Here is a 15,697-nt window from a genome sequence, read left to right as displayed (position 1 = left end):
TTTTCTTAAGCTGTAAGCCATGATCAGCAATATTAAAATAATAAAAGGCTTGCAATATTTCAGTTGATTTGTAATGAATCCAGAATGTATGACATTTTTGTTTTTGTAATTGCATTACAGAAAATCACAATATTCTAATTTTCTGAGACAGTCCTGTAAGTGGCATATTTTCTAAGCAACTCTCTAAAAGCCTAATTTTACCTAAATGCCATGGCTCTTGTTCAGCACCTCTGACAGAAATGATGAACTCAGTATTTGTGCAGTCCAGGGCCAGCAGCAGACTAAGTGCTGCAATAGATCTTATTGGACGATGGGATCAGGCCACAGAGAACCTGGCTGAGCATCACTACAATGACGCTGCACTCAGGAAGTTACGGTTCCTCTTATCACCACTGCCATGGCAACAGCCATCCTTAAAAGAACTCGTGTCCTGCAGCTCTCGGGATAATCTTGACATTGAGTAAATATGACAACAGCATGTACAACGATAAAGCACGGTCTTCAAATTGTCATTTTCTCATTACTTGTATTTTATCCACTGAGAGATGAATGAAAGCCAGGATGACTTCTTGTGAATTACACCCTCTAGGTGGCACTAAATGCTGCTGCAGCTTCTTAAGAAGCTCAGAGCTTTGAGAGGGCTCAACAGCTGGCCACATGGATGCATTCGCCTACTTCATTTCTGTATTGAAGTAACACTGCTTCTAGTCTGAGTTTGTATTTTTCGGGGATTCACTGGGAACAACAGGCTTCGAGCAAGCACTCTGCCAGCTTTGATGTAACGATAAACGTGAAAGAATCAACTGCAAAAGACTCACTTTTACACATCTTGCATTACTGAAGTACATAGAGGACACTGAGAAAACAACAATGTAGGGGTAACAATGTTCATCCATTCTCAAAATCAGCTTGTTTGGGGGGTTTAGGGACGTTAAAGCTGTCACTGGGCCGGAGACGGTCCATAGCACTCCCCAGCATGCAGAGGTGTCAAAAGTATTCACATTCATTACTCAGGTAGAAGTATAGATACTAGAGTTTAAAAATACTCCTGTAAAGTTTTTTACTCAAGTAAAAGTATAAAAGCACTGGTTTCAAAACTACTAACTAAGTATAAAAGTAAAAGTAATGTAAGGGGGAAAAAAGCCATTAAGGATAAAAGCCATTGAAAATGAATGCATCTTAGTATAATGCAAATATATTAAAGAACCATGTGTGTGTACTATTGAGCATTAACATGTGTTTCAGAGAGCAGAAGATATGATGACTAGTTGCCTATAAGTATTGTAATGGTGCAAAAAGTCAAACTTCAGAGGCATGTTATCATTTATCCTAACCTTTATTGGAATGTACATCCAAGTTTAGTTGCAGGAATCTGAGGGCAACGGATGTAAGAACAAAATTGGACAAGAACATCTGAAACAACCACAACCAAATTCACTCTATCCGGATGGAGCAATTTAACTGGATAGTTTTTTTTTAAAGGCCGAAATGAAATTCGAGTAACGAGGCTGTTTTTAAAATGTAAAGAGTAAAAAGTACAGATAATTGCGTGAAAATGTAAGGAGTAAAAGTAAAAAGTCGTCTGAAAAATAATTACTCCAGTGAAGTATAGATAACCAAAATTTCTACTTAAGTAAGGTAACGAAGTATTTGTACTTTGTTACTTGACACCTCTGCCAGCATGCAACTCTTTGGTAGGAAAACAGAGCAAACCTCACAGAATCAAGAGGAACTCCAAAATGAAAAAGGCTCCAGTCAAAGTTTGAAGCAAGGATCTTGCCGCTTACAGGCTGTAGTGCTAACCACTGTCCCTCCGAATGACAACAATAAAACAACCAAATCCCTTATTTTGTTGAAGTACAATTATGATAAAGGGGTTACACTATTTTCCATCTCAGCGGAAACTTTAATCTCTGCTTCACATGGACAGCAAATCAATGGAGTTTACAGGAGCAGAGTAATGAGTCAGTAGGAAGTGAATTAGTCCAAGTGAGGCGGTCAGTCAAAAACACAATGATATTAGCGGATATTAGCTGACAGTGGAGTCAGCCACTTGATATTAGCATCCATTGAGCAGCTAATGGAGCGTGTGATTAATTAACCTGGCTAAAAGACAAAAATATGACTCGTTACATTTATTATCTGCATGGGAACCGTAGACCTGCCACATTAAGAGACATTTTTCCCTGCGAATATGACAGAAGCAAAAGAAATATAGATTAATACAGCAAAGCAAAAGCAAGACAGACATGTGGCTGCACATTGAAAATAATGGGAACCAGATTAACAATGAAAAAGAAAAAAAAAGAAAACTGTTAGGAGAGCGGATAAAAACAATATGCTGCCACAAAATTACAGTAAAGTGACCATGCAGCGTGGCAAACAACGGTCAGCAACCATCCTGTGAACATTACAGCACAAGCAGATACAGATACTGAATACTGGCAAGAAAAAAATGGTATTGACTTGAACATCCAGGAGAGGAACTGCTATTAAAACCTTATTAAAAATATATTTATTGGCAAAGTGAAAGAACTATCTTGGGTTTCTGTCTGCCCTTAATTCACTGTGTCGTTTTTTTTTTTCGGTCAATGTCTCTAAGCCACTTTGCATTCAGTGAGAGGACCAGATTTTCATTTCAGTTTGACGACTGCAGTTCTGCTGTTTTCACTCTGAAAGCAGGTGTGCATGTAGCGGAGAACCGTGCAGCAGCAGGTCCGGCCCGCTGGTAACGTGACGGCTGACCCACTGACCCAACGAGCAGACGGAAACCCGCAGAGCTCGGTGCAGGCGTGTAAACAGTCACTTAATCTCCACATACATTCCTCAGATCCCAGATTATCAGCGGGACGGGACGAACTGGGAAAAAAATCCAACCGCTTTGATTCAATCCGAGGATCAGGGCTGATCTAAACGTTGTCACAAGCGAAATACTTTTGAGTCACTCTGCAGATGCCAGAGCTGATGGACAGATCAGGGGTCTTAGGTGGCACAACCTCGCATCACACTCCGTCCCCTAATACTGTAGAGCACATTCCCATGGTAACAACACACAAAGTTTCAATTTGCATGTCCCTCTCTGGTTGTCATAGCAACCAGGGCGAAGTGGGATTGGTGGAGCAGTGAATTGTTGTCTCCCTGCTTCTGGTATTTTCCTTGGTTGATTTCAGAGAGGCCTGCCTGCCTGCGTGAGGCTTGTGGAGGATGGGTTACCCTGCCATCAAGCAGTTGCATAACAAGTCCTGCATGTGACAGTGACGAAGCTGATCCTCAAAGCAACACCTTGCACTGATGCGACACAAACGTTGTGTGATGACGGCTGCACAAACGCCCAGGGAGTGAGTTCAACACTGGCGCTTAGCTCTTTTACAGCAAGGCAAGGCAAGGCAAGGCAAATTTATTTATTTAGCACAATTCAACACAAGGTAATTCAAAGTGCTTTACATTGACATTAAAAGCGGCAAGACATAATTAGACAGTAAATAACAAATAAGATTGAAATAATTAAGAATAAGATAAGAAAAGAAGTAAAATAATAAAAAGCACAAGCTGTTAAACATAAGGGCAGTAGAATACAGCAGGTAAGTTTAATTTAGGAGTACGCTTGAGTTAACAGTAATGTTTTTAACCCTGATTTAAAGGAGCTGACAGTTGGAGCAGACCTAAAGCAAGCTGTAAAATAATAAGTGTGTCCTAGGTGTCGTGTGAGCCTACGGTGAATAAAGCACGCAGACAAGGCAAAAGATGCAAGATTTCTCCTTTCACAATCCAATAATATTCATATCAAACCTGGTTATTCGGTCGTTATGCACAGCACTGGCAAAATGGAAATTACTCTTTTTTTTTATTGTCTCAAATAAACAGGTTGATGAGGAACTGGAAGCTCCTGTCATGTTTTCCTTTGCTCAGGGCACGACAGCTGACCGTGGTCATAAAGCACGTACACACCTGCTGCTGGAGCCGGTACATCTCCAGCCTCCTCCGAGCACGTGCGGTAATGTAATTAGAGAAAGGTCCCCTTCCTGCTGGTTCACGCTGATCAGATTAGGCCTGACCCAGAGACCGGCACGCACACACAAACCTCCCAGATCAATTACTATGTATATTTGCTGTGTTTAAAACTAAATTTATCTTCATTGCCCAGAACTGGAACATTCACTTAGACATACTTTTCAAACACACACACAAACAGAGTACAATTACAAGAAAAACCTCAGGGGAAGGTTTTGTCAGCTCAGAAAAACAAAGTAAAATCAAACTTTGAAACTTTTTTACATGTCAAAATATCCAAGTTCCCGCTGTTATTAATTAAGTTGAGTGTGGCTTGTAGTTGCTATGGTACCTGAAAGCATGAATACAGCAAGGGGATTATGGATAATCCCCTGAGTGTTGTACCTTACCTCATACGTTACATCACTTCATGTAAAGGGCTCTTTTCTGGACCAAGGTCATCCCACTGCAGCCAATTGATTTCTGTTTAAAATTGATCCATGAGCACTGAATCTTTGTGAGGGGTTCACTTTCAAATAAATACCCTGAAAAGTTACTTGGAAAAAGAAAAAGTGAACTAATTCATCAAGAATTAATTTCGTAAATGTAATCGACTTAGTAAAATCTTAAATCAGTTAATACATTGGAATTAGAAGTTCAATTAGTATTTGATGTGAATGAAATAATTTATTTAATAATTTATCATTTTTGTTTTTTTACCACATGAAATTTCACTTATAAATGCTAAAACAAACATGTAAATAACAAAGCTGAACTTTGAAATTATACCTTAGTACACAAATCTCTTTGTTGTGATAACTGCTAACCTTTATTAGTTCTTCTTTGTGGCTTTGATAATTTAATTCTACGATCATTTCAGCCGACACACTGCATAAAGCGGGAACAACTTTGCTTTCAGAAACATTCCACTTTTTTATTCCTCTTTTTTTTTTACATACAATCAATTCAACGGAGGTTTGATTCGAACAGTGTATTTAAAAATGTGTGGTCCATCTTACAATAATAGATCTGCCAAAGTGGTGTTAAGTGTGTAATCACTACGTTTGACCAAGTCTGGCACATTTTTAAGAAAATAATCAGATTTTTAAAGTGCTCTGTGGGAGGTGGTGAGTGTGTAAAACTGGTAAATTTGTTGTAAACACACATCTATCAAAAACAAAAAGATTTAATTGATGAAGCAGCAATGGTGGACATCACATCCTTCTAGTCTCCTGGTTTTAAATGCTAATGTACACGGAAAGGCTGTAGATGTCACAGAGCAAACAGCACGGCCCTCTGTCTTCCAGCCACAACTCTCTCAAATCTGATTTATTTATTTATTTATTTTTTCTTTTAGAAGGTATGCTAGAAACGACAATGATAACACTGACATTGTTCAGGCACCATATACTGTATGTACGATCACATGACAAGCTTTCTTTGATCATAATAAGATTGTTCCACTGCAAGAATGAACTGTGATGAGAGGCAGCGAGGGCAGATGGAAATAGCAGCAGGTCTCTGGAGTCTCACCACTGCAGGGTCTCTTCATGATAGTGTCACATTTGCTCCACTCAGTCAGAGCTAGAAACAGTTAATATTTCCAACACATTACTTAGTAATGAGTTCAGACACGGGGAAAGGAGAGAAGGAAGACACAACAAAGTAAGGAATAAACCGGGAGGAAAGTATGAGCACTGCGCCTGACCTGATTTATTTTATTAGCTTTCCCCTCATCTGCCCAAAGCACTGAATCACAAGATCTGGATCAATGCGTTCAATTAGGTCTCATGAATTTTACCGTGTTACAATGAGCACAGAATGTGCTGACCTCAGATTCTCAGCAGATTATTTTCATGTTTTTAGGGCTTGTCCGAATGTGATGGGATTCTGGAGGGGAGGTAGAGCAGCTGGGTTCGGAGGTCTTGGATATAAACGTGGGCTGCGCCTTTGTCACCACACATGTTGCACAACTCCCTTAAGGCTTCAGTAAAAGAAACATGTATCTGCTCAGGATATTCATGGCGGCAAGCAAAAAAAAAATCCATTACCAAGAGCTGGCTTTAACTGAACCCTCCTGCCTTCAAACTTTTGTAAACCATAAACTCAGTTCAGAACATTGACTTTTACTCTGTGGCTGCAGATAAAAAAGGAAAGGAATACTGAAAGAAATGTGGCCGCTATAAACACAAGCATTCCTGACACTCTTAATTGTCAAACATAGGCTGCGTCCGAAATTGCATACTTCCACCCTAATGAGTATGCAAAATAAGTGTGCGAGATTTTTTAGTGTGTCCGAAACATTAGAACGTACTCAATTGTAGCTCTATCCATACTCATTCTGGAGAATTTTTTGAGTGTGGATTGTGTGCATTGATCACAATGCAATGCAGCGGCGTTTGGTTGCTAAGTGATACGTATATGTCATAAGTATAATATTAAGTATAATAATATTATTATCATAACATTAATATTATAATATTCGTATATAATAATATTATATAATGTCATCTTGTTTCGGCCAGAATAAACGGGAAATAGCGGCGTTGCTGCTGCTGCTGTGACACGTCACTTCCTCCCTACGGCAGGAAGTGACGTGCGCCCAATAGTACGTCCGAATTAATGCACACTACTGATATTTACTCAAAAGTGTGCCGAATTTAAGTATACTTTTTAGTATATACTTTTTAGTACGGGATTTCGGACGCACCGATAGGTGGCCTTACCTCATCCGCTACATCACTTCCTGTAAAGGGCTCTTTTTATTTATTTTTGGATGTATGAGCATGAAAAGGTATATGCTGCACAGACTGCTTTGTGAATGTAAGTGTCTTGACCCACACTTGTTCTATGTTGAGATAAAACAAATAAAAATAAAGGTAACAAAAAAGAATGTTCTGTCCCTGAAAACACAACACTTGCTGGGAATATCTTTCGACACTCTCACAAACCACATTTCAGTCCATTTCAAGCAGTTTAATTATGCTAAGTGTCTGCTTTGAAACAGTCACTACTGAACAATCCGTCACAGTCTTTGATGGCAATGGGATGGTGCTGTTGTGGCAAGACCAGTCAAAGTGATTTAACCTGGTCACGGCATGAGGGGAAGCTGCTCTGCCTATCAGTGAACTTCAGGTTAAAGATGCATCTCACATCTTCTCCCAGGGAGGGAACAAACACACACACATACACACACATAAGCGTCATCAAAGACTGCACTGCTGATGTGGTTATCAAAGCACCTGCACACACTTGTCGAGCTTTTTGTGTGCAGCCCTGGGGCAGCCTGGATCCTCATTTTACGCACTGCAAAACTGCATGGCGGTAAGGATGCAAGGCCTCTGTGCACCAGTTTAAAAGCATCCTTAACCATATCTGGCCATAGTGTTCAGTTTTAGACAGTGGAGTCAGCCACTTGATGTCACTCCAGCCACTTCTTCCACAGGACGAGTCTCTTTTAAAAATGGTTTTGCAGCTTTGTGATATCCACTTCAGAGTTACAGCAAATGCAGCATGAATCATGTCTGGATCTGCGTGATTCTGAACCACCCGCTTCAGTGAGACCAGCGCTGCCCTAAACAAAGTAAGATTGCGGAGGTTTTTAATCAAACAGACACATTAATGCTACCATGCTCAGACAATGATTTTCTGTCATATTATGTCCCCTTTAAACCGTGCAACACAACTCCCAAAAATGTTGCTTCATGGATGTGGGCACATTTTCAGCAATATCATTTAGTGAGTTTAGTTTGATGTATGCAGCACAGTGCCAAAGTTTTGGCACTCTCACTGTTGATTTTTATTAAATCTTTAATGATCATCCATATTTATTTTTGGCTACTTATTAAGATAAAAAAAAAGCTGTGAGCTTACAATGATAATATTAGAGATAGACCCATAAATCAATTGACTGATTACTGTCTGTTTTCAGTCATTTGTGTCGGCCACAGAAAAACCGATATCAGTCAACCTCCAGATAACATCTACGCTAAATAAAACCACTTGATATTCAGCATAAAATTACTGTGCAAGCAAAAATCTGCACTCCGTGTGACCTCCCTCTGAACCAAGCACAGGTTCAATTCCTGTTACGGCCACTTAATTTATGTTTAAGAGACCTAAGTACTAAGTTCCTGTGTTTCCTGTTTGCATCTTTCAAGAGTCTTATTATAAATGTTCATTATAACACAACAAGACAAAGGGTATCTAAGACATTTGCACAGCACTGCATGTCCCTGGTTTGGTGTCACTCAAACAGATTGAGAAGTTGCACTGAGCTCCTTAGAAAGGATTAATCAGTTGCTACAGACGGTAGCACCCTGAGTTCCATCAATCTCCCGCTGCAGACATCTTCCGTTCACACAGATGTGTCTATGTCAAGTATTTCTAAAAGACAGAGCTCAAACGTCTCACATCAACTTTAAACACTGCTAAATCTTTGCATCTGTCTGTCTATCTCAAAATCTCCTGTGGGTCCTTTGCTTGTCAATTAGTTATAATACCTGCACTCAAATCAGCTGTCAATATGCAGAGTGTTATTGCACAAGTGTGCAGTCCAGACATCTGTAAATTATTCAATATGAGAACCAGGAAGCTTTTTTATTGATGAGGTAGCATAATTCAGCTGAACTGAGGCACACAGACATATGCAGATGGAGGGTGGGGTGAGCAGTGGGGTGATGAATCCTGACTTGGCTGAGCACATTTGTCGGGCCAAACTTGAACTGGATTTAGCAAGGCCCAAGACACACAAGCTGGCGTTTCCAAGGTGTGTCTTGGTTGAGAGGATGGGCATTTAAAGCAGCATTCAGACCACGTGACACAAACTGAAAACCGAGACTATTTAAAGCAGCACATCAGAAGAAGCCAGGGCTGGGCGATATATCGAGATTTTAATATATATCGATATATTTTCAAACGCGATATGGTACGAGACAATATCGTTTATATCGATATAGCTTATTTTGCAAAAAATTGACTGTACATCAACGCTGACCCCTTGCGCTGGCAAAAAAGTACATTTGTGTGCTGAAACCTGACAGTGTTGACAGGTTAGTTTTCCTGGCACAAAATCTGTAAAATGTGTTAACTTGTTGTAATTATTTGAGATTTGCTCAAAGAGATGCAATATCTGTTTACATGTTTTATTTGAGATTTGCACAAATGTTTTGTTATTTGCACAACTGTCAACCTCAGTGGAAAAGTCTGCCTGTTACTGTCTACATTGTATTAATTGCACAGTGTATTTTAATGTAATTGTTATGCAGGAAAGGAATATTTGTTTTATTTTATTCAGGAAGCATATTTATTCTATATATGCAAGCAGTTTATTTTTATTTCATTTGTTTTATACATTTTGATATTGTGCAGACCTCTGTTAATAAAGGTACCTGTGTGACATTTGGCACGTGGCTTTGTATTAAAACTGACTGTTTTTTTAAGGGTTTGCCTCAGAAAAAAATGAAGCTAACAGAGATGCTATGCTATAATCTTTTGGAGGAAACCCATATTATGTCACAGAAAAAATATCTATATCGAGTATCGCCATTCAGCTAGAAAATATCGAGATATGACTTTTGGTCCATATCGCCACATGCATGCACACAATAATACATGGATGCTGTTGCTCACCCTGCTGAGTTCCTCAAGGAGTCTATGGTTCTGTTCGGACAGCTCGCTGATGGCCTTGGTCTTGTCCCTGTCAGCCTCTCTGAGCTGGACCTGCTGGAGCTCCAGCTCACCCTGCAGCTGCTGGACATCCGTCTCCAGCTCCGCCACACGTCCTTCCCACTCGCCCTCTCGACTTTCAAGACGTCGTCGTAACTCGTGTTTCTCTTGCTCCAAGTGCTGGATTTGGATGGGAAGAAAGTTCAAATATAAAAAAGCTGTGAGCATAAGTACTAATAAAAACAAATTAGGGTGTAGGGAAGCTGCACTATTTCCTCTGAAAATTATAATTCTACTGATGTTAAACAAAACCCAACATTAACATGAAACTGTATCATGTAAAACATGAAATATTGTTACGTGTTTTCACTCTAATAAAGTAATAATTGCTTAATTACAGAGCAAAACACAGACAGCAAGAAAATAGTATCTTATTGCGTAATGTGGAAAAACACCAGTTGAATCTGTTGCAGGCATAAAAGAAAGACATTTTGACGTGAATTTATTGGCTCTGTAGTTGTGGATACTTCAGATAAAAGGACACTTCTTTTGTTTTCTCTGAGTGGCTTTTAATACTGATGGTAAGCACTGCATCACTGATGACGGCTAGCGCTTGGATGAAAGACTGTGGTTATGGTTAAGTCCCAGGCTAAACCAACAGGTGTCTGTGTGGCCATCTTTTACCTCTTTGGATATACAAACAAGGATCAAAGAGAATAGAAACATGAGAAAAAAGTGTGCTGTCAAGTGCAGTTCAATGGGACATCAAGAAATGTGACTGCATCCCTGACGATGAGAATGTGCAGCAGCTTATTTCTCTTAGCTCCAACTTAAGGATGAGTATGGATCAAAAGGCTGAACAGATGTCCAGCAGATACAGTAGGCCCTGGACAAACACAGGATTAGTCTCGGTGGCTTTTCCGAGGCAGCAGTATTGGCTTGAGCAAGGCTTTAAAATAAATAAATAGATACAATCAAAATAAAACAACATGGACAAAAGCTTAGCCTTGATTGTAAACAAGACGCGTGAAATAACTCCCTGACTAAGCAATGGGGTTTTAGCATGAGTATTTGTCAGTGTAATAGGTTTAACAGGGAACATAACAGTTCACAATAACCCACAATACTATACTAACATAATACACTGCAAAAACTCAAAATCTTAACAAGAATATTTGTCTTATTTCTAGTTAAAATGTCTAATTTTTAGTCAAAAAAAATCTCATTACACTTAAAACAAGACTTATCTCTGGAAAAAATAACAATTTTCACCTGTTTCAAATAGATTTTCACTTAAAATAAGTAGAAACATCTGCCAGTGGAATGATGAAGATAAATATTGTCCCACTGGCAGATTTTTCTACTTATTTCAAGTGAAAATTTACTTGAAACAGGTGCGAATTGTCAAATAACAATTTATTTTTCTGGTAATGACTCTTGTTTTAAGTGTAATGAGTTTTGTTTTTGATTAAAAATGAGACATTTTAACTAGAAATAAGACAAATATTCCTGGTAAGATTTTGAGTTTTTGCAGTGTACCAGGTATTATTTGTTACAACCTGCCAGGGTTTGTTTAAATTAGGCCCAAACATCACTGAGAGGTGGATATTTTGAGGGAAACCAGACATTATGAAAAGGTTTAATGACATTTAATGACTTTCTTTCTGTTTTTACCTCTAGTTTCTCGTTGAGATCTTTGTGCATTTTCTCATATTGCTTGGTCAAGTCCTGGTTCCTCTCGAGCAACGCTTTTCCAAGTTTAGCAGCTAAAACCAAGTCCTTCTCCTTCTGTCGGAAGAGCAGCAGCAGGTCGGTGTTGTGCCCCGCCGCCGCCGCCGCCTCGAGCTCCGGCGGGCCCTCGTCGTGTCCCCGCTGCTCCCCGGCCATGGCGGCCAGCTCTTCCTCCAGGGCCATGCCGAGGCCCCCGGAGCCGGAGCCGCGCTGCGGGGGCCCCGGCGGCCCCGGCGGCCCCGGGCCGCAGCCGCAGCAGCGCGGCTCCATGCGGTCGCTGTCCAGCTCCGCCGGTGCTGAAACCGCGTTGCGCGTCTGCAGGTCCAGGAACAGGGCGGACATCACCGGCCGCTCAGATGATCGCAGAGTGACTTTACTCCGGATGAGCCCACCCTGCTCCGACTGGGATGGGCAATTCATCCATTTTTTTCCCCTTTCAGTCCAAAACCGGCTCCAGTTTTGACGGTAAAACTGTATAGTTCCTAGTTTTCTCCCATCACCTATGCAAACAGCACCGGCTCTGATTGAATCCCTGCAAACACCTCCTCTAACAGCTCCCTCGCTGGCTTTTACTTGCTTAAAACACACTATTTTTTCCCTTTTTTTCCCTTTCTGTCCTCTTTATCCCGATATAAACCACCTGGATGGGCTCGTCGCAGCTGTCAGTCGGCCAGAGTCCGGCCCGTCTCGGGGTCCTGGATCCCCCATAATAATGGTGAGCCTCGTAAACCGGAGGCACTTGCCAGCCAAACACGGTGAGCGCGCTCCCGAGGCGCGTTCCCGACACTCAGTGACGGCAGCTGAAACCTGTCACAAGACGGCTCGTGATTGGTGGAAAAGGATAGCGCCATATTTTGGTACTTCTCTCTCACACATCTGTGGCATCCAGCTTACGAGCACGTGAAGAGGTGAAATAATGTTAGGATGTGACCTCAAGTGATGCGCCAAGAAATGACCAGGCAAGAAAAATCTAAACACTTGATTTGATTTGGTTTGATTTATTGTATTTTTGTACATGTAAAAAAACAACACTTCAAGAGAAGTTTAAGAAAACAAAATAACAAAACAAAGAATTTCATCCTTTAACACTTGATATCTTAATATACTTGTGCAAAAAAGGAGTAGGAAGAGGTGTAAACTTATTTAATCCTACCCTAATTCACTAATCATTTAACCCGTATTTATAAATACTCACACACTCTACTCACACTGCTAAATAACATTATTATTATTATTATGATGATTATTATTATTATTATTATATACTGTAATTATACTCACACACATACCTATACGTACATACATACATACATACATACATACATACATACATACATACATACATACATACATACATACATACATACACATAGTTGAATATTTCTATATATTTGTACACATGCCAATATAAATATTTATATAAATATACTTATTTACACTATACTGTCTCTATTAACTGCATCTGCTCTATATCTATGTATATATCTACTTACATCTACAAACATAATTATATATATATATATATGTGTGTATATGTATATATATATATATATATATATATATATACCCATACATACGCATACACCCATACATACCTACATATATATATATATATATAATGTCAGGGTTTTGACATTTCCCCCAGTTTGTGTTTCAGTTCTGTCCCTCCTGTTTCCCATCTGCCCTGATTGTTCGCACCTGTGTCTCGTTATCCCCTGTGTATCTAGTCTTGTCTTTCCCTGCTCCCTGCTGGTCTGTACTGTTTCCTCCCTCCATGTCTCCTCATCTAGTTTTTTGGATCCCTGTTTTTGTTCAGTCTTGGATCCTGCTCAGCAGCGTTTTTGGTTTTGTCTTTGGTTAATAAATCCTGCCTTTTTGCCAACTCCTGCCTCCTGCTCTCCTGCTCTCCTGCGTTTGGGCCCTCAACAACCACACCTTGACATATATTAAAGGCAAGCTAAAAACTGTAAAAGCATTATCAGCTGAAGATACATTTTATTTTCTTAGAAATTAGCTGTTAAACAAGGTCCAGGTCAACACCACAATACTGAGACCGCTCAGGACTGCAATGATGTTTTAGATTGGAAGACATGTAGAAAACAGAATTATGAAGACTATGAGAATTGTAAATTACGAAACCTCTATTGTTTATTGGATTTGTGTAATGATATAATGGGGATGTTTACTCTTTGCTTTTTTAGACTACTTTCAACCAGATCCAGTTAGGGAACCAACATACTTAGACCACTGAAACCTGGATTAATGTATTGTTTTTTTGGGAACATAACGAATGTTTAACACCATTTGGGATTTTTGAAACTTTTATTCTGTATTTGAAAATTTAAAACAAGTTTATGTTTCTGCTTAAAGAAAAACGGATACACAGAAAGATCTTATCTATATCAGTCAAACCTGATAATAATCATTCAATAATCATTCATTATAATCCATTTTTTTTATACCTGCTTAATCCTATACTCTATACAGGGTCACAGGTCATCACTGGACCGCATATCATAATAATAATAATACTAATAATATATATATATATATATATATATATATATATATATATATATATATATATATATATATGTATGTATGTATGTATGTGGGTGTGTGTGCATGGATGCATGGATGCATGGGTGGGAATGAGTTTAACATCGGGGGGCTGGGCCTGGTGATGAATGACTGCAAACAAAGCCTCTTGAACTGATAAACTGAAGGCACAAAAGAAGTAGGTCACAGCCTGCTGGTCCAGTGTAGCTTTGCTTTGGGGCTTGAGGGGGGTCACACAGTGGATTATGGATGACTTCCTCAGAGCACATCAAAATCTCCCAGCTTTGATAAAACTACTAAACTGAATCCATTTAGTCACCTACATTATCCTGATTAGTGTGGAGGCATTTGCTGTTTCAGGAAAAACAACAACAGTCTAAAAAGAAAAGGAAAATCACAACAGATTGATTAGTCTGATCTGGTCCTTGCAGTATTTGTTTTCAACATCAGAAAATATTAAGTAGTTATATATACAGTACTACCTAGATTTATTTAACTTCTTTCTTTTAAACTTTGGGTTGAAAGATAAAAATGTGTTGTTAGTTTGAAGCTTGCTGGGATTATTATTATTATGTCTAACCAATTGACAAATTAACCAGACAGACAATTCATGACTGCTCATTACAGTAATATATTTATTATTATAATAGGATATGGCGCCCTCTCTCGGAAATAATTATTATTACACGCCCTAAAATGATTACTAAAGAAGTATCAACCACTGGAAAAACAAAAACAAAACAATGAACAGATCAGATGCGATAATAATTTGGGATTTTTTTTCTTTCATGATAAATGCTTTAAGAAAAGTGATTCATTTTTAGTCGCAAACTCCCATCTCCACATTTGGCGGTAGTGTGATTTACAAAATAAATGATGCGTTTCAGATTCCTTCAAACAAAGCTCATGTAAGAGTGACAGCTTAGAGGAAATAACATGGGCAGCATCTTCAACAACACAGTGTTTACTGCTTATGTAACACCATTCCTCAGTCATGCCTCACTCTGCCTTTTTTCTCTAATTAATACAAGGTTTGCCTTCGTGTTATGTAACAAATCGGGCTATTCAAACCTCTAGATTTCAGTATTTCTTTCTGATAGAATTACTCTTACATCAGCATGGCAGAGTACCCAGTTATTTAGAGACGAGGCTGGTTCGGTGTCTTACCATTGGATGGCAGTGTTCATGTACTGATACTTTTACAATAAACAGGAAACCTTGTGGCACTTGCTGGTGAAGTATTTACCTGTCTGATCGCTTGAGTTTTCCTCTGTTATCAGTGTGTGTCTTTGCTGTCGCTGTGAGTACTTAGCATATTAAGCATTTACTGTAATTTTGTGGGAAAGATATTTCTCCTGCAACTAATGAAAACCTGGCCTATCAGCTGCAGAAAGATTCAATAGTAAATATTTAAAGAACCCAGCTCTGAATCTGAGATTATTATAGTACCTTCAATTGCAGTAAAAGCGTCTTGTGAAAGGTTTTGTCATTTTCTTTCTTTAAGTTGAAATAAAGCTGTTATTGGTATGTGGGAGACTACCTTGTTGCTAGGTAACATCAGGATTAAGCCTGTGCTTCTCCCCAGTTCTGAAAATCATATTGAAAATGCAGTTCTTTTTAGTGCCGAAGTTGTAAATCCTAGTCACTGAAATGTTAGATTTTGATTAACTAGTATACTGCCCCCACTTGGGATTTGTCACAGTTAAGTATTATTAGTTGAAGACAATGTAACCTACTTTTTGTAGACAGA

At 39.2% G+C, this 15,697-nt stretch overlaps 1 protein-coding gene across 1 annotated transcript in view; it reads right to left on the bottom strand.

The window, feature by feature from the left end:
* The window catches only part of bicdl1 (BICD family like cargo adaptor 1), a 30,782-nt gene extending 18,637 nt beyond the window's left edge, over positions 1-12,145 (bottom strand). The window contains exons 1-2 of the mRNA XM_061730489.1: positions 11,332-12,145; positions 9,622-9,837 (exon numbers count right to left, since the gene is read on the bottom strand). Of these exons, the coding sequence (XP_061586473.1) occupies positions 9,622-9,837; positions 11,332-11,808 (693 nt within the window). The 5' untranslated portion in view covers positions 11,809-12,145. The remainder of the gene's footprint in view (positions 1-9,621; positions 9,838-11,331) is intronic.
* Positions 12,146-15,697: the final 3,552 nt, after the last annotated feature.

Source organism: Cololabis saira, chromosome 9 (genome assembly GCF_033807715.1).
Source record: "Cololabis saira isolate AMF1-May2022 chromosome 9, fColSai1.1, whole genome shotgun sequence".
Classification (NCBI taxonomy): Eukaryota; Metazoa; Chordata; class Actinopteri; order Beloniformes; family Belonidae; genus Cololabis; species Cololabis saira.
The sequence above is the reverse complement of the archived record's forward strand: the minus strand, read 5'-3'. Positions and strand labels throughout refer to the sequence as shown.